The sequence below is a fragment of the Panicum virgatum genome, chromosome 4N (genome assembly GCF_016808335.1).
Source record: "Panicum virgatum strain AP13 chromosome 4N, P.virgatum_v5, whole genome shotgun sequence".
Lineage (NCBI taxonomy): Eukaryota > Viridiplantae > Streptophyta > Magnoliopsida > Poales > Poaceae > Panicum > Panicum virgatum.
Window position 1 is genome coordinate 47,215,452 of NC_053148.1, and position 23,231 is coordinate 47,238,682.

General features: G+C 49.9%; 4 protein-coding genes across 4 annotated transcripts; 2 read left to right on the top strand and 2 right to left on the bottom strand.

Moving 5' to 3' along the window:
* The first annotated feature begins 143 nt into the window (after window positions 1-143).
* Window positions 144-3,491, top strand: LOC120668539 (probable serine/threonine-protein kinase At1g54610). The gene is made up of 6 exons (XM_039948275.1): window positions 144-935; window positions 1,678-1,995; window positions 2,112-2,333; window positions 2,437-2,534; window positions 2,625-2,730; window positions 2,888-3,491. Exons 1-6 carry the CDS (start codon window positions 162-164, stop codon window positions 3,338-3,340), a joined length of 1,971 nt encoding a protein of 656 aa, XP_039804209.1. The 5' UTR covers window positions 144-161; the 3' UTR covers window positions 3,341-3,491.
* Window positions 3,492-3,713: 222 nt separating this feature from the next.
* Window positions 3,714-4,471, bottom strand: LOC120668540. Its single transcript, XM_039948276.1, has one exon. It carries the CDS (start codon window positions 4,304-4,306, stop codon window positions 4,037-4,039), a length of 270 nt encoding a protein of 89 aa, XP_039804210.1. The 5' UTR covers window positions 4,307-4,471; the 3' UTR covers window positions 3,714-4,036.
* A 3,701-nt stretch (window positions 4,472-8,172) lies between these two features.
* LOC120669474 lies at window positions 8,173-11,599 on the top strand. Its single transcript, XM_039949218.1, has 4 exons — window positions 8,173-8,605; window positions 8,732-9,698; window positions 9,779-11,346; window positions 11,434-11,599. Exons 1-4 carry the CDS (start codon window positions 8,541-8,543, stop codon window positions 11,597-11,599), a joined length of 2,766 nt encoding a protein of 921 aa, XP_039805152.1. The 5' UTR covers window positions 8,173-8,540.
* Window positions 11,600-15,441: 3,842 nt separating this feature from the next.
* On the bottom strand, window positions 15,442-19,424 carry LOC120668541. Its single transcript, XM_039948277.1, has 6 exons — window positions 19,137-19,424; window positions 18,686-18,818; window positions 18,311-18,414; window positions 17,766-17,910; window positions 17,547-17,687; window positions 15,442-17,457 (listed from the first exon to the last, which is right to left on the bottom strand). The coding sequence occupies exons 1-6, from the start codon at window positions 19,175-19,177 to the stop codon at window positions 15,592-15,594; spliced, it is 2,430 nt and encodes an 809-aa protein (XP_039804211.1). The 5' UTR covers window positions 19,178-19,424; the 3' UTR covers window positions 15,442-15,591.
* Between the last annotated feature and the right edge of the window lie 3,807 nt (window positions 19,425-23,231).

The window sequence follows — 23,231 nt, forward strand, 5'->3', positions numbered from 1 at the left end:
GCGATGTCGACGCCGCGCGGCGGGCGCGCCGCGCGCGCGGGGCCGGACGGCCGGCGCCGGCCGGCCGCTGGTGGTAATATTATTCTAGTGGGCGGCGCGCGGCGCGGGCGTTATATGGTTGGCGGCACCTGGGGCCCCCGGGGCGCTTTCCCGCCTCGTTCATGCCTCCCTCCGCGCCGCTCCTCCACCTCCAGCTCCTCTTCGGCCGGCGCCGGCGCCGGCGCGGGAACGGCAGCAGCACCAGCGGAGGCGGCATGGGGTGCGCGCAGGCGAAGCCCTCGCGTGGCTCGCCCGCCCGCAGCGACGGCCGCGGCATCGACCGCCTCAAGCGTGACAACTCCTACCGCCCCGGCGGCCCCGGCGTCTCCCGCTTCTCCGACCCGCCGCCCCCCGCCGCCGAGCGCGCCACGGAGCCAGCCCACGCCGCCCGCCGCGGCGCCGCCGCCTCCTCGGGCAGGAGCGCCGACAAGACACCGGACGACGACGCCAGCGCTGCCGCGGTGGCCCCGGCCCCGCCGCTCCCGCCGCCGCCGCGGCGCGAGGACGAGCTGGTGGACGGGTGGCCGACGTGGCTCCTGGACAACGTGCCCCGCGAGGCGCTGCAGGGCATCGTGCCCCGGAGCGCGGACGCCTACGACAAGATCGAGAAGGTCGGGCAGGGCACGTACAGCAACGTGTACAAGGCGCGGGAGCGCGGCACGGGGCGCGTGGTGGCGCTCAAGAAGGTGCGCTTCGACACGTCCGAGTCGGAGAGCGTGCGGTTCATGGCGCGGGAGATCCGGATCCTGCAGCGCCTCGACCACCCCAACGTCATCCGCCTCGAGGGCATCGCCACCTCCCGGATGCACCGCAGCATCTACCTCGTCTTCGAGTTCATGTACTCCGACCTCACCAAGCTCATCGCGCGCCCGGGCCAGCGCCTCACCGAGCCCCAGGTAGGTAACCGTGCCGGCCGGCGGCCATGGCTGGCTGACCTCCTCCTCCTCCTCTTTCACAGTCGTCGCGCCTTGGATACGCACCCTGTTCCTGCTGGCTGTTGCTCTGACGTGTCTATGGCCGTTTTGTCTTTCCCGTTCTGGAATCTGGAGCCATCGATACGGCCGGCCTTGTGTGATGCAAACACCGCCGGATATTCCACTATCCCCAAATAGACGTTAGAAAACTGCTACTCATTGTCAGACATTTGTGTTTGACATAGTGTGATGATAGAGGACATCTTGGTCGCATTTATATACGGAGTAGATACCAAGTGCAACACTATGGCATGTGCGAATTGTTCAAAAGTATTCTAGTCCGGCTCTGCTGCTTAGATAAAAAAAAATCTAGCAAATTTTGTAGAGAGATCACTGTACCCTGATAACTGCGGGATAGAACGGTAGCAACTGAACATGCTAGTTCAGTTCATCACACCGTGTTCTTCGTCTGAACTTGGTAGCAACAGAGCCTGAACTTGGTAGTACACCCTCCTGTTCTTAGTCTGACGGCCGCGAAGGCAGATAATCTGCTTATTATTCCAGGAGTGAAGGCAGATAATCTGCTTTCCTGATTTCCTGAACAGTGAACAGTCAAAGCCTGCATTCCATGAATTGCTGTAGAATTAGTCCAGTTGAAAATGTGCACCTGAATCGTTTGAAATCTGTTTTCTTGAACGCTGCTGATGGCCGTGCACACCTGCAGATCAAGAGGTACATGCAGCAGCTGCTGGCGGGGCTGCAGCACTGCCACGACCGCGGCATCCTGCACCGCGACATCAAGGGCTCCAACCTGCTCATCGACCGCCACGGCGTGCTCAAGATCGGCGACTTCGGCCTCGCCAACTACTACGGGCCCGGCCGCCGCCGCCCGCTCACCAGCCGGGTCGTCACGCTCTGGTACCGCGCCCCGGAGCTGCTGCTGGGCTCCACCGACTACGGCGTCGGCATCGACCTCTGGAGCGCCGGCTGCCTCCTCGCCGAGATGTTCTTCGGCAAGCCCCTCCTGCGTGCCTCCACCGAGGTGGGTTTGTCTCGTCGTCGCTGTCGTCTTCCTCCCATTCTTCCCGTGCTTGGTTTAATTTTTCAGAGCGACGGTGACGAATGATTCTTCGGTCCTCTGACAATTTAATTTTTCAGGTAGAGCAGTTGTTCAAGATCTTCAGCCTGTGCGGGTCGCCGCCGGACGAGTACTGGCGGAAGATGAAGCTGTCCCCGACGTTCAAGCCCCCCAAGGCGTACAAGCCCACGACGGCCGAGAGGTTCCGCGAGCTGCCGCCGCCGGCCGTCGGCCTGCTCGCCACGCTTCTCGCGCTCGACCCCGCTGCCCGCGGCACCGCCGGACAGGCCCTGGAGAGCAGCGTGCGTACCTGATCACTCACTGAATGCTAGCTGCTTCGGTTCTTCAGCACATCTTGATGATGTTCCCTGATAAAGGACACCTCCACTTGTGCTGCTGCTGCAGTTCTTCAGGACCCCGCCGCTGCCGTGCGACCTCTCGTCGCTCCCCGTCGTGTACAAGGAGGAGGTCGCCGACCCTGCTGCTTCGCACGACGGAAGGAAGTGAGCACCGTAGACTCGACAAACCAGACCCACTGCATTGCCGACGGCCGCCTTTTCCGTTGCTCATGAGTTCTCTGATCCTGCGTGCAGGCCGAAGCAGAGACAGCGTTCGCAGAGACGGAAGGACAGGGACAGCAATAAGCAGAAGGCTGAGGAGCAGCAATCAGAGATCAACACCGGATCTCCCAACAAAGAGGTACAGCACAGATTCACATCGTTTTGTTCCTTTGTTGCAAAATCAGATCCATCATCTTAGTCCCGTTTACTATGAGATTCAGCTAGTTCATGTGAAATTCTCTTCTTATTCTTACTGCTGGCGCTGTCCTTGGGCTCCATTGCTCACATTTGAGTAGGAGGACAAAGTAATCGAGACAGCGAATTCAGGCCAAGAATCAGATGGCACGGTGATCAAAGAGACATTAGACATCACCATCAACGTTGCTTCATACTCATACAGCACAATCCCAGGACGGTTTTCAGTTAGCCCGGATCAGGTGCTACTACCACAACAGGAAGCCTCACCTGCTGCAGCTCAGGATCAGCAGAAGCTGCCAGCGGCAAAGACCTTGTACCGCTCAGGTAGCGACGACGATCACGAGAACCGCCAGCGGATTGCGGGTCCTGACGACGATGACGAGGCCGCCGGTGAGCCGCCGTTGGGCAGCGGCAACGGCGGCGTCAATGTGAACCGCAGCCCGGAGAGCAGATCGGCTGCTTTCATGACAGACTTCGAGGCGGCCGCGGCAGCCCTGCGCGGATCGGAAGAACTCCCTCCCAAGCACTACGTTCTTGTGGATCATGTGTAGGCCGCGACTGTTGGTCAGCGCTCTGAAGGCCACGGCTGTTCTTCCAATCGAGCATCCTCTGAATTGTGGAGACTGATGCTTCATATGTACTACCACCAAATAATCATCTCTTCAGAAAAAGAAGAAGAAGAAGAAGAATCATTGGTTTTTATTTCAGTTCCGAATTGATCTTCACTGCCAATAACCTGCGTTCGTGCTCAAGAAAACCTTTGCCAAAAGGGATGCCCAGTTGCCCACCCCCTTTGAATGCGAACTTTGGTACAACTAAATCTAGAAGGAAAAAAAAACATCGATCCAAATTGTAATACTGATTTTTGGTCACTGAAATTCTCCACCTCAAAGCAAAAAAAGATCAGAAACAAAAGGAAATTCAGAAAGGGAATAGGAAACCAAATTAAGACAAGAGCATGATACAACTTTATCTCCAGGTTTAACATTCAAGCAGAGTACAACCACCATTTCTTTGCAGACCGAGAACACAGAGCAGACCGATCTAGAAAAGCAGGCACACATACACAGTTCTTTTCATACATGCACACATGCCTATACAAACATAGCATGTACACAGTACCTCCATATATGCAGCAACTATTCCAACATACAGCTTCCGCGTGCAGATGCGTATGATCATCAGTTCATCATGGTATACGGTGTAGGGTTACTAGTGATTTGCAGCAGGAGGGGAGGTTTCAGAATTCAGAGGCCACCGTAGCGGATGTCGGAGAACTTGGACTTGAGCCACTTGACGCTGCTGCGGACGGTGGTCTTGATCCGGCCCTGCGTGGCGAAGACGTTGTACGCCGCCACCCGCCGCCGGCGCTTCGCCTCCGGGTCGTCGCGGGCGCTCGGCCCGTTGAAGCTGTACGACTTGCCCTGCCCGCCGCCGACGTCCTCGTAGTCGTACCCGCCGCCGCAGCCGTAGTACGCCGACGAGTGCTCGTGCGGCACCGACCTGCACTTCTCCATGGACGATCGATCGGAGCTCGCGGAACCACCTCTCCTCTGGTTTCTTGGATTTCGCTCGTGTGATTGAGTGATAAAGAGTGGCGAGGGGAAGGTGGGTGATGAAGGAAGCTGCTAATTGGGTGGGGGAAGGCGATAAAGGGGTGGGGTTTTCTATACCTGATTTGTTAGGTGATTTTGCACGGAGCACCTCGTGCTTTGTGGTTGTACTAAAGGTGGTCCTTTTGGTGATCCTTTACGACCGGAAAAGATGGGCTCATGTTCCTTGATTAATCATGTAGTAGTAAGCAGCTTCATTGCAGTTTCAGCGCAAGAATCTTCGGCCTTTACCGATAAAGTGTTTCTTTTGGGGTACTCATCTAAAAACAAGTTTTGCGAGTATGTACTAGTTTAATTTATCCGAGATGCACTATGTAAGTACTCATTGTTCGTCTCCGCTGCTTGAGTTTTGAGAAGAATATGATTTAAATTTTGGTTAGTTTTCTCTCGATGACATTATCCATCATTAGGAAAAAAATATTTCCTGTAAAATGGAACATTTGGTGTTCTTAGCATGTTTTATGATCTCTCGATGACATATGGATGCTTATAGAAGACTATACTACCAAATCTTAAAACTAACAAAGTCATTACAGACGCATGCATCGCAGCCAACTTATTCTGTTAGCAATAAACCCTCCATCTCATCATGTCACCGGCCTGTGTCCTTCCCGCAATATTCAACGAAGCCCCGTACCGCACGTTACACGCCAAAAGCAAAAGCCGCGCCGAGTCTTTTAAAAGAAAAGCTCGAGCAGCAATGCTAAGATAATCGGGAAAAAAAAAGGGACGATCAGGATCATATATCTCTGCAATTCTCTGAAACCTCAGGCGTGTCCTAGCGATTTTCCGCCGGCCGGGGCGGGCCGGGCCGGGCATTGATTTGACGAGGCCACCGGGGATTGCTGCTACGGTCTGCTGTAGCGGAGTGGGCGCGGCACTCACCCGCCGGTGTGCCCCACGTGCGCTGCTGGCCGATGGCTCTTCTTCCCCGGAGGTGGACGCCGCAACAGCGAACGCTCAAGAGATCGATCCATCCAGCCCCATGCGGCGGCGGCCATGGCCTGTGTGTCTCCTCTTCTCCCGGGCCTGACCGCAACGCCCGGAAGATTAGAAGAAGCTGCTAGCTTGCCTGCTGCCCCGAGGCCGGGCCCGGAATGCCGGGATCAGGATCAGCTCGTCGCTTGACCTGCTGGCAACCGACGCCTCCTTACCCGCTGGAAGACTGTGAGGATTCAGACTGTCAGTTGATGAACTGGCAACTTTTGGAACAGATCGATCGTGGACCCACCGGTCAGAGGCCATGGGAAAGCTGATCCGATCCTACGCTAAGACTAAACAAAACCCTGTCGTGGCAAGGCGTAAGTAGAAGTGATCGGGAAGCAAAGGTACAAGGTGCTGGCTCGACTCGATCGATCGGTCCGTGGGAGCAAGAGCAGGCCGCGGCCGCGGAACACGAGACGCAGCCGTGCCCGGCGTCGGCGATCCGGCGGTCAGGTTCAGTGCACGGATCGGTCGACGAGAGAGAGGAAGAATCGGGTAGTCGTAGATGGCATGGACCAGCGGTGCTCCATCGACGCACCTCGCACTACTTCATGCCTCCAACCCAACCCGTCGCCTGATCCTCCGGGTCTCTCTCGCTCCTCGCTTTCTTTCTCGTACCGTCATCATCATGCCGGCGTCACCGGCGCCTCGCCGCCCGTCGCCTCCTGCTGCACGGCCGGCCTTCTCCTCCGCCGCGCCGCCGGGATCGCGTCGGCGCGGGAGTTCTGGCTCTGTTCCCGCTGGGGGGTTTCCACGGCCGCGTCTCCTGCAGCGAATTCGGTTTGGCGACGACGGGATGGTACCGGGTGATCCAGTGATCCCCGGTCTTATTCTACTGGTACTAGTAGTTACTAGGTGACCATTGTGTTTTCTGTACGCGAATTATTCCTTGTGTCGACAGGTGAACGTGCCGTGTGATCGTGACTCTGTGAGTCCAATCACTCGGAGTCCTGGAGAGATAGATGACGCTTCACCCTTGCACTGTATTGATCGCCACGATGTCCAATCGTGTACCGCGACAAGTCGGCAATGGCCTGCTTGCTGAGGGTAGTGGTGCCACACAGATCAATCAGTCAGTTCGGTCTGCCGCTGTTGAGGGTACGTGCGGAGAGTATGGAGGTGTGGATACTATACCTTTGTCCGTGCACGATCGATCGGGTGACCACCCTCCGTAATGGATGCTGGGCTCGGGCCGTCGCCTGGAAAGCCAAGCGGGATAGCGGCGGAAAGGCACGGCTGTCCCCGGAGTCGCCGTCAGCGGCGGCATCGCGGACTCCACGGGCCGGGAGTGATGTTGTCAGGGAAGGGTCCATAATTGCTGGTTCGCCCACGCCAAAATTCAATGATGATCACCGATGTGTTCGTTGAATGCAGTAAGGGATCCAACGCAAGCTATCAATTACTCAAAACGAAGGTAGTAGCTGAGCCCCGAAGCGGCGAGGCAACAGCATCCAGCTCTTGTCGTTGAGCATCATGCATCTCGCCATGATTCCGGAAAACCGGAACCAGATGGCAGCCGGGGCCATGAATATGGCGCCCTAAACTTAGGACTTGGTTGAAGTTAAACTTCACTAGAATATACGTTGAGATTCATGAAAGAACGCAAAGATTGTGCTTTTTCTGAACCAGTTTCCAAGTGTACTCGATCAGGCACATTACCGCGATCCAATCCTCAGAGTTCAGACCGACGGATCGCATCTGTTGCTGCATTTTCCAGGCTGCGTCTAGTGTCAAGCAGTCACAGCAGCCACATCGATCTCGCATCTCTCTTTGCCGAGCATCCGTGGCTGGATGGGGACAGTTTAACGATGAGTAAACATTCTCCTTTTTAAACTAGCTTGCATTGTATTCTTTTTACTCTAGACATCTGTACGCAAAAAGATACATCTAGCATCGCTCTGGAAGAATGAAAATTTAACACAGATGCCAGATCAGTTTACTTAAAACTTCAAGGAGCGAATAAGTCAGGTTAGGACGAAATGGCAATGAAAACAAAATCAGCACAGAAAATTTGAGATAACATCTTAGAATGCCATGTTTTCGGATCATAGCCAACATCATCTTTTCGGATCAAGCAACCAACTGCAGCATTACTAACACAGAACCACTAGTTTGTTACAATCACATATGGCCAAACACAGCACATAAGGCAGGGGGTTTATCATTTCCCAGATACGCATGACAGACTCATTTCTTCCCGCTTTTCTTCAAGCCAGAGCCTCCGATCGCACCCTTCTGTGCCTTGGCCTTCAGATCCTTGAGTGCCTGTCCATGCAACAAAGACACAGCAGCTTGTGTCAGCAAATTTGGGTCGTAACTGAATAACAAGTACCATATAGAATTGGCTACTGGTCTCACCTTTTCCTCCTCTTTCTTCTTCTGCAGATATGCAAGATCACTCTGCAAAGATAGATGGTATCAGAATGAAGTGAAGTGGAGATACATTGTAACTAATCAGTGAAGCAGTTCAGACAGCTCTACTACTGTCTATTGTTACATTCGTTAGTTGTCCAAATCAACAAAAGATATGTATTTTCATAGCAGGAACAATATCATATTCAGATTGCTACTCCATCCTTTCCATAATATGCTTGGTTATAATGAAACTTGACAGCCATATGTTCCAGCAAAAGAACCAATAATACAAAGATTATTTCTTTTTATAATAGTATTGCATTTCTCTCTGACTCATAAGGTTGAGCAATTCCAATTTAAGAAAATTTCGTTCCTCTATACATTATATCCCAACCAGCTTAAGCTTAGATTAATGGGTTTTTTGGATTGACACCATTACAATTCTTGTGCTTTGGAGAAGTACCATTACTATTCGCCTATTCGGAAAGATACCATTACAATTCTAGTTTTGTCACAGCAACACCATGGAGTACGTATCCGATGGACTCGGGCCCAACCGCAGGCGTATACCCCCGTCCGTTTTCCCGTATGGCCCATTTTGCCCCCGGCTCTAGAGGTAAAGGGCGTCGGGCCTCCTCTGTCTTCCGCGGCCGACCGCTATCGTCGTCCTCCTCTGTCCTTCCCCTTTCCCTCGCCGTTGTGCTCCCCAAACCCTAGCTGACGGCGGCGAATCCAACTCTGGCGCCGGCGGCGAGAAGAACCAATCCGAAGGCCGTTGCGATGGACCCTGTAGACCGCAATGGGTGATCCGCAGCCGCGCCTTCCGTTGCGCTCTCCGGTGGAGATGGCGAACGACGACAGCGGGTATGGATCTTCCTCCTCCTTTAGTTGCTTAGTGAATGATTGTGAGAACGGTATCAGTAGATTTGCTTTGGATTTAGTCTATCGATAGTGATTGATTCGATTTCGGGATTTTTCTCTTGTCGCTAGGGTTTCATTGTTCTCACTAGCTCTTAAAGTTGAAGGATTCAGTTCCACAGACAGTAGTGGTAGAAAAGCATACACAAAAGGACGCGTGATTAAGTGGGATGTTGAAGTAGGTTCTTTTTCTTTCGATTTGCTGATGAATAGCCTGCGCAATGAGTTCCAGTGGTCTAGTAGTCAGTCTGCTAGTGTATGGTTCTATGACAAAAGGATGGGGGAAGATGTCAAGCTAGAGAATGATTTGCAGATGCATGACATTTTCGAAATGTATAAGGATCAGATGCAATGCGACTTTATTGTTGGGGTTTTTGACAGTTGTCATAGACAGGCTTATGAGTTTGATGCTTTAGAGCCACTTTGTGTGATCCCACCTGTTTATTTTGGTGATGATAACCCTGATCAGATCCCACCCAATAGCAAAGACATGCCGGCTGGACTTGGTAATGATGTTGCCGATCCAATTGACCATAATTCTGGGGAGGCAGAATTTTTACCAATAGATCCAGATCCTGAGCTTGAGGCTGACAGGGAGCCTGATATCTTTGACAATAGTGAGGAGTATGTTGGAGTTGATGATGAGGTTCAGTTCATGCCTGTACCATCTCCTCGGGCAACTAACAATTCAGCCCCAGAATCATCTAACAATGCTGAATATCCTTCTTTTCATGATGCTGATGAATTTGATGGGGTTCCCAATGCTGAAGGAGAAACTCCTCCTGAGGCAGAGGTAAATGATGCAGATCCAGAGGAGGTTCAGGTTATCCATGATCCAGAAAACCCCAAGATAGAAGTGGGAGAAAGGTTTCCTGATATTGTTGCATTTAGGAAGGCAGTTAGGCATTATGCAGTTCTGACAGGGTTTGAGTTTGACAAGGTCATCACAGACCAGACTAGGTTCATTGCCAAGTGTAAAGCTGAAGGATGTCCTTGGCGCATACATGCTTTAAGAATCTCTCATGGCAAGACAATAGAGGTGAATTGTCCTTGTATTTTGTATTCCTGTTTTGCATTGTCCTACCATAAATTACTTATAATATTTTTTCTTATTTGCAGATCAAAGTATTGCCTGCAAAGCACAATTGTCCAACTACTAAACTGAGAGAAGGGAGAATGGCAACACAAGGCTGGTGTGCAGATAGGTTGGGGGATTGGCTGAAGAGAAATCCAACTAAAGGTCCAAAGGATTGTAAGGAAAAATTAGAGGGGGATTATGGTATCAAGCTCAAGTACTCCAAAGCATGGTCAGGCATGAAGGTAGCACTAGAGCAGATCCATGGAAAGTATGAGGAGAGTTTTCAGCTTCTTTTCAACTGGAAAGCTCAGATTGAGCAGTCATCACCTGACAGCATAGTGCAGATAGAGTGTGAGAGGGTTCAGAAGAAGCAAAGGTTCAGGAGAATGTTTGTAGCTCTTAGACCTTGTATTGATGGATTCCTAGAGGGGTGCAGACCATTTATAGGTGTTGATGCATCCAATTTGTATGGCAAGTACAGAGGACAGTTGGCATCCGCAACTGGTGTAGATGGCCACAATTGGCTGTATCACATTGCATATGCAATTTTTGATAAAGAGAATGAGGACAACTGGGTTTGGTTCATGGAACAGTTGCACAGAGCCATTGGCAATGTTCCAAACCTAGTTATTTGTACAGATGCTTGTAAAGGTCTAGAGACAGCAGTTGGAGCTGTATTCCCTAATGCTGAAAATAGGGAATGCATGAGGCACCTGTACCAGAATTTTATGAAGCAGTACATAGGTGATGTCTTCACTGATCACCTGTATCCAGCTGCTAGGAACTACACAACTGGAATGTTCCAGTGGCACATGAAGAAAATATTTGAGTTTGCACCTGACACAATTGAGTATCTGGAGACACACCACAGTAGAATATGGTATAGATGTGGGTTCTCTGAAAACAGCAAGTGTGATTACTTGACCAATAATGTGTCAGAGAGTTTCAATGCTCAAGTGAAGAAGTTCAAAGGGTTGCTGTTGCATGAACTAGTAGACAAGCTGAGGGAGCTCATAATGGAAAAGAGATACTTGAGAAAGAAACTGGCTAGGCAGTGGCCAGAAGGAATTCTGCCTAATGTCATGAAAGAATTGAATTTGATTAGCAACCAGCTTAAGGTCATAAAAGTTACAGTGAGTGATGATTACATAGCTGAAGTCACCCTTTTGGACCATTGGAACAATAAAAAACGGCACACAGTGGACCTGCAGAATCACAAATGCTCTTGCAGGGAGTGGCAAGTTACTGGGAAGCCATGTAGACATGCTTTGGCCTGGATATTGTCTAATAGGGGGATCAAAATTGAAGACTATGTCCATGAGTACTACTCAGTGGCTAGGTTCAAGAAAGCTTATGAAGCCAGAGTTGAGGGAATACCAGATAGGTCCCAGTGGCCTCAAGTGGATCTTGGTTTCAAAGTGCATCCACCATTGTTGGGCAGAGGACCAGGGAGGCCAAAGGTGCAAAGGATTAGAGGGTGCATGGAAAAAAGAACCACAAAGAAAAAGGTTAAATGCAGCAGATGTCGTGCACTAGGCCATTTTGCAAAAACTTGCAAAGAGCCAGAGGTTGGTGAAGATGGCGCAAAAGGGTTGAGCAGGAATAAAAGGTGAGATTTCTGGCACAAAATGCATGAACTTGAACAATCAATTACTTCATGTCCAGGTACTGTAATTGTTGCATCTGTAACTTGTAGGAAGAAGTGCACAGAAGATGATGCTGGCCCCTCCAATGTGAAGAAACAGAAGACTCAACAGAAAAAGAAAGGTACCCCCAAAAAGAAGAAGACCCCTGCAAAGAAGAAGCAAAGAGGGCAGAGGCAAACCCACCTCCCACTGTTGTCACCAGCATCCGAAAATTAGTGTTTGAAGGACAGTTTGCATGAGAGTGTTGTGTTATATGCCTCCATGCTTTGGCTTTTGGGACAAAAATTGTAAGGTTATGTTGTGCTTTTGGACACAAAAACTTGTAATGTGTCTCCTTATGCTTCTGGCCACAAAACTTGTAATGTCAGTGTACTAGAATTCTGTTAAGTCTGTGATTTGGATATCTGAGACACAAGTGATGTCAAATATTTATGTCAAATATTTCTGTCAACTATATCATGACCAAGTGATGTCAAATATTCCTGTGAACTGTATTATGATAAAGTGATGTCAATTGGTGCTTTCCATTTGCACAGAAAGGACAAAGATGCTGTCAAAATTAAACACCCAACAACAGAATCAAACATAGCTCCGATTAGACAAGGGTCCAACCATACTGGTTAGAATTGATCAGAAACATAGATTCAATTACAACAAAATATAGGGCACCCCTTAAACTTAGCTCCAATTACAACCAAATACAACATGAAGCTGCACTCTAAGCTAACACAGCTACATGGATCCAAAGCTACATTACATGTAGCTTCATTTCTTCTAGTACATAGAGATCATGACAACAACTAACAGTGCTACAAAAATGATAGCAGCATTGCCCACCACAATTGGCCTATTACCCTTCCTGAACTCATCCCTCAGTTCTTTGATTTCATTCCTCACATTGCCAATCTCCAATTTGATGTCAGCAAGCTGCATCTTCAGATCAAGTGCCACAATCTTCAACTCCCCACTAACCTGCTGCATTCCTTGAACAACATGATCAGGAGCCTGCCCAACTACTTGTATGTGCCCAGAACCAATTGAGTTGTCCAATAGACGTGCTTGATTATCGCGCAAATACAGCTCATATGCTGCCTCAAACCAGAACTGACCGCACTTGTTGGAGCACCGGTAGTAGATGTTGTCGTTCTTGCTCCTGTGCTTAGCAACCGGCGCCTGGCATTCGGGGCAGTTGATAAGAGGGAGAGCCCTTCCCCGTTGCGAAGAGCTTGAACCCGTGGCGGCCATGTCGGAGGTACACGCGCGGAGGCGGAGTTGGCGTAGACGGCCGGGTGGTCGACGACGGATGCGGATGCGGCGTCCACGGCAGGGTCGGGGAGGGGGTCGTAGGCGGCGTCGACGGCAGAGGTGGCGTCAACGGCCGCCGCGGCGTGGACGCCGCGGCGGAGCTCAAAACAGTCGCCGGCGACGAATCCCTATCACACGGGGAGTAGACGAGATGAGAGAGGGAGGGCAAGGAGGAAGACAGAGTCCCCGTGGGGGACGTTATCCACTTGAGCCGAGGGCAAAATCGCCCATACGGAACTACGGAGCCGCCGGGTACGCCTGCAGGTGGGCCCGAGGCCGTCCCATACGTAGAACATGGTGTTGCTGTGACAAAACAAGAATTGTAATGATATCTTTCCGAATAGGCGAATAGTAATGGTACTTCTCCAAAGCACAAGAATTGTAATGGTGTCAATCCAAAAAACCCATTAATGGGTTTTACAGACGAGACGAGGTTAGACAAAAGAAACAGCTCCCAATTAGCACAATCCCTAACCATTAAAGTAAAGATGTACCCAAAGCAAGTAAGTTTCGAACAAAAGCCATGAGATATGGATATGCCATCTACACAAGCTCTTTAGGGTAGAGAAAAAACAAGACCAACCCAGTGGATTATTGGGGGTAAGCTTATTGGAGATCTGCTAAAGCACCCCACGCTAGAATTATCTCTGAATCAACCACCAAACATGAACTAACCTAACCTTACGACTTCGCATCAGCAGTCAAACCCTACGGTCAGAGACTAAACAGGCGCAGATCCCTAATCAGGCAACCAACCAAACGCGCAACGGAACGGGAGCGAAGGACAACGCGCGGCAACGTACCTCGTCGTACTCCTTCTTGTCGACCTTGGGCGCCTTGAGCGGCTTGGCCTTCCCTCCTGCACCACCACCCCGAATTCCCAGCGGTCAGCAGACCAAATCGAGCCCGATCGGCACCGAACGACACCAAGATCGGAGGAGGAGCCGAGGAGGAAGGGGAAGAATCAGACGGGCGCACCTTGCTTCGACATGGCGGGCGGGGGGCGGATCGGCGCGCGGGGCGACGAAACCCTAGCTGTGTGGGGAAAGGCGAGCGAGCGAGACTGCGGGAGGAGACGGGGCGAGGTGGGCGAGCGAACGGCGTATAAAGATCGACGGACTCGCGGGTCGTGCCGGGGGCTGGCCGTATGGGAATCTTGGCATCTTTCGGCGGAGCTCGGGCCGGGCTTTCCTCTGGCGTCTGCATTAGGCCCGTGTAATGTAACTGGTAATGGGCTGAGATTCTCTTGCCATGGAATCGTCGGCCCATCACAGCCTGGGCTGTGTTTGTCAGTATTTCGAACAGTGTGTCCATCCAAAGCCCAAAGGTGCATTTTTTTCTTTTTTTATAATAAGCTCAAAGTTGAACTCGAACATTGATCACGTGACTGCATACTTATCCAGGATTACCATACCTTTGGACGTTATATATACTGACAAAGTCACCGTACGTGGACGGTACACCGTACTTATACTTATATACATGTATATATCCATCCATCCATCCCTCGACGAAAGCCGACACGAAACCACCCGCCACACCAGCGGAGCAGAAGCAGCAGGCGCCGAAAGGGACGTGCGCCAAGGCCCAAGGGTGACGAAACGGGGCTGCACGACCTGCTAGCCCCCGCGGCAGGCAGGGCTGCATGCCCCGAGATAGGCTCGTGTTGGGTGGTTCGGGGCGACGCCCTGGGCCTCGATCGTGGCCGTTGCTTGTCCGTAGTACGTAGTACGGGCGCCCCCCGGACCAGCGCCGCGCCCATCTGTCCGTCGGCGTCGCCGGCCGGCTCCCCCTCCCCGTGCGCGTATAAATAGCCCGACCCCCTGTGAGGCTCTGACCGGGAGCTGTCGGCATCAGGCGTTCCGAACAAATCTGCCGCTTCGCAATCATTTTGGCGACGGTCACCATCGTTACCAATTGGCAGCTTCGACATTGTTGCTCCTGGACTGGACACACATCTCCTCCTCTCTATTTTAGCTAGAGAGGGCACCGGATTAGCAGTGTGTGTTGCTCCTGGTTTCTGCAGATCGGTTGGCAAATCAAAATTCAACCTGGATTTTGTGACATGAAACCTGCATTCCGATGATAACCACTTGCACTCTGGCCTCAACACTCTGGGATCTGTTGCTTCTGCTACGCAGAGCCCATTGTTTGAGGTTGGTGAGAGATTCCCCCATGGTTTTGGAAAAGCATTACAAGTGGCCGCCGCCATGTCCCATGTAGGCTTCTCAAATTTTAATAATGGGACTCAATCCGACGTCTTATACAAAGTTCCTTATACAAATCAACCAGCACTACTACAACAAGATCAAAATGTACCTCTTGGCTCTTGCAAATATGATTTTGCACAAAAGAAACAAACAAACAAAACGTGTAACACTTGTAAGACAGGACGCAGGAAAAGGACTACGGAGAGTACAAGTAGACTGAAAATGTAGAAGTAGTAGTACCCCATGCAGACTGCAGAGCTGAAAGTGCAGCTCTGTCTGCACAAACATGCAGGATACAAACTCGGGCAGTTGAAGAGAGAGAATCACTGAGACTTTTATGAACAACGTTTACGCACAACCCATCATGAATTTGTGAATTAGTCCATCAAATCCAACCCCTATCAATAAAATTAAGAATAACCAACGGAACTCCGTATCAACTGTATCAATCCTCAAACCAATGCTCCTATTCTGCACAAACACCTGGTGACAAGGAAATCCTACAAGGACACTATAGAAAAATCTAAAAGAAAAACAAGAGAGTAAAATGCATACACAAATCTGTTTAATCTCTTATAGGCACTGCACATAAAGAATGACTCAATGGTTGTGACTTGCAAGGAACTGTGAACAAAGGATCAACTCTTCAGCTGAAAGAACGTGTACACAAGTCGGATGCAATTTTATGCCACCTCAAGTCTTCCTCAGAGCATTGACCCGGGCAGCCAGTTCATCAAAGTCCGGCATTTTGGGGTGCACACGCACGCTCCTAGGAACGTCCGGCTGCAGAGAGGTGGACCGAGCAGGAACCTTCACTTCTTTACCCGGGCCAATGGATTCAGGCAGTAGCGAGATAGCTCTACCCGAAGGATGTAAGGAAAGCTTTTGCTGGGAATCAATTTGTGCTTCTTGGTCATTCTCCGCTTTGTTGGTTGAGTCCACACCTTTCTTGCTATAGTGCATCAGGAGCTTGTCCATCATCCTTTCCTCCTCATCAAGGTTACCATCGCATCTGTTTTTGTGTCTCCTATGTCCATTTGCGTTTTGAGGCAAGAGATTGCCAAAATCAATAGCAGTATCATCTGCTTCTGGTTGCCGATGCTGCAGGAACCTGTCGTAGTCATTGTTGTGGTTCAAAGCTCCGTTCCTTCTGCCTGTGTGCTTTGGTGAGCTACTAGTAGTTCTCCCATCACCAACAACATCAGCAGTCCCATTGCCATTCGGGTCATGATCAAATTTAGCACCATTCTGCCTGCTTGAGTGGCTTTTGTGACTGCTATGTGTTTGGCCTGTGGCCTTCTTACGATTGTTAGGCACCTCACCATAGGCATCATCAGGAACAGGAGGCTTTGCACTTCTCCTTCTGACAGAAACAGGTCGATGCACATTTTTTTCGTCCAATTGATCAGTTTCTCCAGAGATGTGCTTGCTGTAATCACTTGGAGTTCGCTTTTCAAGATCACCATTCACACGTTGTTTGTTAGATTTTGGTTTCACATAAGGGGGTCGCGTAGTTGTTGCCCTCTCTGTCACTCCTTGTCCTTTCTGCACTGGATTTGCCAGATCAGCAAAACATTGCTGTTTGTCATTCAAGAAACCATTGTTTGCTTGTTTTTCAGGAGCATTCTTCATATTTGCACCATTCATCTTAGCATAAGGAGGAGCCTTGTTTCTAGTGTTACCACTCAAAGGACTCACTGGACGTCCTTGATTCTCTAGACGCGGAGCTACACCAGGTCGTGATGGGTGGTGGTGACGAATGATTTCCTCGTTCTCTTTTTCAACACAGTGTTCTTTCACAACCTCCTTTGGCCTGGCATTTAGATGAACTGTTTGGTTGCACTCTGTTTCATGAAATTTGACGGCACCAAATCCCTTCTTAGGTAGGCCATTGAGGTCAAGCTCCACAGCTTCCATCAGCTCCTTTTCGGAAGGGCGGCCATCTCTTCTGTTAAGCTTCTTAACATCTTTTTGGGTGTTCCTTCCGTTAGTGTCCACTGGAGATACTGATTTCTGCAAATGTTCCTTCTCATCAGATTTATTAGACTGCTGCTTCCTGGAATTCTCATCAATTAGACCGATGCCATCAACAGCGACCTGGATATCTTTACGGTTCAGCTGTATTTTCACTTTCTCAGTACGGCATGCAGGTTTAGCACCATATTTCCTTTCACATGGAGCATCCTCATTACCCTTCTGCTTGTTGGATAAAGGCATTGCTAGTTCTGCTGGCTTGATTGAACCATTCTCTAGCATATCCTTATCTTGCCTTCCATATAGAGAATCCTCACTGCACTTCTGTTTGGTGGATAATGGCATTGCTTCTTGCTTCCTTGAACCCTTCTCAAGCATATCCTTATTTTGTCCTTCACATGGAGCATCCTCATCACATTTCTGCTTGTCGAATAAAGGCATTGCTAGTTCTGCTGGCTTCCCTGAACCCTTCTCAAGCATATCATTATTTTGTCTTTCAAATGGACCATAGTAATTGCATTTTTGCTTGTTGGATAAAGGCATTGCTAGCTCTGCTGGCTTCCTTGAACCCTTCCCAAGCATATCCTGAATAAAGAACACAATCCATGATTCCAAGTTAAGGATAGATAATTGTTTCTCTAATTCATCAGGTAGTAAATTTGAGGAGTGCTTACAAGTTCAGTTTCTGGCATGGTCCATAACTTGAGTTTCAATTCCTTGGCATCAAAACTGACGGATAACTCTTCAGCAATACTTTGCATAACTTGCAATTTTTCCTCATTAGTGAACTCTGTACTGTCAAGCTTCCGAACGAACTGCAGACACAAGGATTGAATTAGGAACAAAAAGCATAAAGCAATTTAATAAGAACAAAGTGGCGTCATCTTGTGCACCTCAAGGCTAACAAAAGGCTCAACAAAATTGCCATATCTCTCTGTGAATATGAGCCTTAGGTCGCACAGTTCAGGTAGATCGGGAAATCGAGCGGCGGCAAAAATCAAAGTTGACACAGCTTCTCTGGTTTCTGGGGGACACTCCCTGTTTGGAAAGATAGAAATACAAATGCAGTCGACACTTAACCGTCAAAATAATTGGAAATGCTTCTATCTCTTACTAGCATGCTAGTAATGGTTAGTTGGTATTTATAAACTGAAGTTCCAGCACTTTAGTAACACCAAAGCACACAGGCAGAAGTATCATATCGGTATGTTGCATATAGTATTATGCATGCTAATACTCCTGTGCTACTTTCTTAATTTATCTACAAAAGTAACACAGCCAAGTAGCCAACCAACCAGGGGCCCCAAAGACATGGTAACATCACATGAAATCTCCAAAAAGCCCAGAATCGCCTAATTCCTCAGTGTTACCATTATATCTAATCTTGACAACAGAAAGAAGGAATCAAAAGTCAAAACCAAACGTTGACTGAATTTACCTCTGCTTCTGAAGACTGCCAAGTTGCTTCCCAATATAATCACAGAACTCCTCGATCATGTCATAGCAAGAGGCATGATTCAACTCAACTATCACTCCATCGATCTGCATTCCATATTAAAATTATAGCTAGGAAACAGAATCACCTCTACCAAATTAACCACAGTTTGACCACCAACCAATAAAATCCTTGCACCAAAAAACTGCAACTTTTTCCAATCAAAAAGGAAGGCACATAGAACAGCTTTCATCAATACAACCCCACGACCACTTCCTCCCCCAGTTCGCATTCGCTCCAAGAACAAATATCATTTGCGGCGTCAGAGCAACGGAAACGCAATATTGAGCACGGGAGAGCCCGGATGAACTTTCGTACCCTTCCGAAGGCGTGGGTGTCGAAGCCATTGGCGAGGAGGTCGGCGACGTCTTTCTTCAAGAACCGAATCATGGCGTGCTTCTTCCGCCGTATGGGTACCATCCGCGTCCGGATGCATTTGAACGCGTGCTTGCTGCATCCGTTGTGCAAGAAACCAAAGATTGGTTAGCACAATCCAAAAACAGGTCCCCAAAAACAGAAGCCGTTTTTCTCGCTCCAAATAAGAGAAACGAAATCGTCAAGAACATGGAGGCGGAAAAGCCGCATTGAGCAATCCCAGAAAATAAAAAGAAAAGAGAAAAAAAACTAGAGCAAAGAAACCAACAAGACCAAAGAACCCGAGTAAACTCATCCGAGGAACAGCAGCCGCAAGAACGAATCCAACTAGAACTGGAACAAAGCAACCCAAGAACCAAGAAACCTAACAACAAAGAGGTCAATCTTCCAGTACCATTTGTTGTAGAACTTGGAGTTGAGCAAGGTATCAAACATCTTCTCCCCTCCCCCCTCCTCCCGTGACCTCCTCCGTCCTAGCCGTATCCCCCCTTCCTCTCGCTCCCCCTGCACTTCGACCAACAGGCGAAGCTACCAATGGCGTCGTCAAGGCATGAGGAGGAGCCGAGGAGGGGGCTTTGAGGCAGAGGAAAGAGGGGAGGGAGAGACGGTTGGGGGAAGAAGTCGACGAACTGGAGGAGGTGGTGGTGGTGGGCACCCAGATTGCAGTCTTGCAGACGGTACAGGACGGACGTGTGCTCAGCTGTTCGTTGCTGCCGCTGTGCCCGGCTGCCGGCTGCCGGCGCGGCGAGGCCAGGTGGCGGCGAGGGGGTTCGGCGTGTTCCCAGCCGTCAGATTGGATATCGACGGCAGAGATGGGGACGGCAGCTAGGGGAAGGATCCTAACAAACACGAGGAGAAAAGGGTTGCGGAATAAAGCAACCGCCTTTCGAAATTCAGACGCCCTAATCTCGCGGTAGCCCGTTACCGAACCCCTGCGAGCACCTGCTGAGATTTATCATACCATATTTTAAGAAATCATATCTCATCATGACATGTTCGGATGAAAAAAAAAACTTAAAATGGGGAGTTCTTGTCACGACCCCAAATTTGGAGTCCCGGACAGTCCAGTGTGAGGTCCGGACGGTCCGCCAGTTACTCTGTTTTGGCGTGCTACGCGTCGAGCGAGGCTTTCGCCACGCGCCGTCCATCCTCGGTAAACGCTTGCCGGGGGAAGCCGCAGCCAATAGCCAAGCACCACCACGCCGCGCCGCTTAACTCTCTTGCGTCGCCATTTTGTCCACGGCTCCATTCTTTGAGCTGCTTTGTCTCTCGTTCTCCCTCGCTCAGCTCCACCTCCAACCGCAAGAACACCACCCATCGATCCAAAAATCTGCCCAACTCCTTCCATGGATTCCAAATCCCTTGCACTTGAAGCTCCCTAACCTTTCTAGCTCCCTCCATAACCCCTCGGACCATAGCTCCGACCTTCACCTCATCGGGAATCGAAGGATTTCCGGCCGCCTGTTTTGGTTTTAGCCCTAGACTCGACCTTACCGTGGAACTTCATCATCCGGCCACCGTTTTCACCGTTCAACGGCTCAAATTGACTGTAAGCAACCTCCTGAAGCTGATGCTCTCCACATTCCATCACGTTCACTAACTTTCTACGCTCGTTTTTATGCCTTGCCGCCGGTCGGTGCCACCTCCACACCGCCGGCTATGCTCGGCTTGATTTCTTCGCGCACATCACCCGTAGCTTTGTGCGCATCATCTTGTAGATCGTGTAGGGCTAGTTCTCATCGCCGGGCGGCGAGCTCCTGAAAGGCCCTTGTTTGGTTTTGGTAATTGAGTGACAACTTAGGTGGACTAATAAGTGTTTATGTTGAGATACACAGGAAATTAGTCCACACAAAGACACTAGTATGAGCAACATGTGCCATGGTGGAGAAATGGCTAAGGGATTGATGCTATGCTCATATAGTGTGATCGAGGAGCTCATTGCATATGAGACATGACATGGAGTCATGTGACCAAAGTGGAGAAGATCAAGACAATGCTTGGCTTGATGGACCGGTTGCAATGGAGAAGGGCAAGTCAAGGCTTTGAAGCGATGGACCGCGAGGCGGTGAAGCTTGGGCAAGATTTGGCGCCAATGGACTGAGGCAACGGTGAAGAGCGAGCAAGGTCAAGATCGATGGACCAAAGAGGTCATGTGATGATATGGAGTGGATCATATCATTCAAGGAAGATCAAGCCAAGTGTTGACTCATGAAGATGATCAAAAGGCTTGATGGAGTTTGGTGCTTGTGTGGCATCAATATTTGGAAAGATAAAATGGAATGCGCAAGGCAAAGGTATGACATGTAGGTCATTTCATTTCACCGGTCAAAAGTTGTGTAGAGAAGTGCATGACCGGATTTAGGATAGATGGCCGTTCTATCAAGAGGGGCAAACTTGTTTGCATATCGGTCATCTAGTGCCACTTGAGCGATCTAACATTGCAATGTAGCTAGGATCGAGTGGCGTGGTGAGATCAAGTGAAAATCCTTTGAAAATGATTGTGAAATGCTAACACACATGCACATGGTGTTGTTCACGTGGTTGTGTTGGCACATTTGCAAAGGAGAAAGAGTTGGAGTTGTTGTTGATCAACATTGGGAAGTAAGAAAGGCTTTTCGGTGTTCTCCGGAAATTAGGTGGCTCTTGGAGTGGAATACTGCTTTGATCCATTGTGTTTTGGATCAAGTATTCAGTTGGGTTGTGTAGCCCTCTGAATTAGCTTTCCATAGAGTCCAAGATCACCTAATTTGGACATCGGAGCTAAGAGTTATGGTCGTTTTACCGAGGTACATTTCTGCTGGAAATAGACCTGCGGACGGTCCGCCTTTAAAAGCTGAAACGGGCGCAGAAACTTGGTTGTTCTGTCTTGGGTGCCCAAAATGACCTGCGGACCGTCCGGTCCTTGGGGGCGGACGGTCCGCCTCCTACTGAAATTTCTGGGACAGAAACACTGCGGTTTCTGTGTGTGCTCACGTTTTGAACTGCGGACAGTCCGCCCCTGGGGAGCGGACAGTCCACCGGTAACTTCCAGATTTAGTCAGAGACGTTTGCAAATCGGTTGGTTCGAAGTTTTGAACCGCGGACAGTCCGCCCCAGGGGCGCGGACAGTCCGCCCGGGGCTCTAACGGTCGACTCTGACACATAATCATTGCAGTTCTAGCCGTTGGTTTTAAATGGCGGACGGTCCGGTTTTTGTGAGGCGGACAGTCCGCGAAAACTCAGTTTTCACGGGATTTGAGTGTAACGGCTAGTTTGGGGCCTCCCTCTATAAATAGAGGGTGTGGCCGGCCATTTGTGAGTGCTGAGCACCTTGGGGACTTAGTGTCCATATGTGAGAGTGCTTGAGAGCCCTCTACTCACTCTAACTTGATAGTGATCATCCGATTGAGTGAGAGAGCGATTCTAGTGCGTTTGCGTTGAGAGATTGCATCGAGTGGCACTAGGTGATTGTGTTGCAAGCCGGTGCGCTTGTTACTCTTGGAGGTTGCCACCTCCTAGACGGCTTGGTGGCAAGAGGCTCCGTTGAAGCCCGCAAGAAGTTTGTGCGGTGCTCCGGAGAAGAGTTTGTGAGGGGTTTTGTGCTCACCCCGCGGGAGCCGCGAAGAGTAACTCTAGTTGAGCGAGACGTGAAGAGCAACAAGTGGTCCGGCCGGATCATGTGCTAGAGCTCGGTGTGAGCACTCCACGTGGGAGAGTGTGACTTGAGAGTCACCGCTAGCAAGAGGATCGGCGGCAACCTTGGAGCTTGTCTCAACGGGGATTAGCTTGGTGGCAACCAAGTGAACCTCGGGATAAAAATCACCGTATCAACTTTGTCTACTCTTCTCGGTGGTTTGCATTCTCCAAATCACAAGCATTGTATTTACATTCTTCTATATCTTGTGCTTGTGTAGTTGCTCTCCTAGTGTATCTAGTTAGCTTGTGTAGCTTTATTAGTTGCTCTTGCTTAGATTGGGTAACTAAGCAAGTTGAGCTCTTGGATTTGGATTGTGTATCCTTGTCCTTGAGCATCTAGTGAACTTAGGTTGGCTTTGTGCTTTTGCTCATTAGATTTGTGTAGGAGCTCCCCCGGTTTGTGTAGTACTAGTGCTTAGGCTTGTGTGACTTGGCTTTAGATTTTTTTTAGAGAGCTCTTACTAGCTTGGCACTCCATTTGCTTTGTGTAGGATTTTTTTGGAGGTGCCTTAAAGTTATAGTTAGAGGGGTGTAGTCTTGGCTAAGCGAATAGTTTCAATTCCGCATAAGTTTCGGTTAGCCGACGCAATTAGTTTTAGAAAGGACTATTCACCCCCCCTCTAGTCCGCCATCTCGACCCTACAGCTCCACTGCCGGAACGCGGCCATGCCACCGCTGGCTGAACCATATGCTGCCTGCCCGCGCCGTGTCGAATTTCTGCACTGCGGACGGTCCGCCAGCTATTCCGCGGACGGTCCGCCAGTGAACTAACTTAGTGCAGTAGGTCCGGGTGTCTGATCATGCTGAACTACGG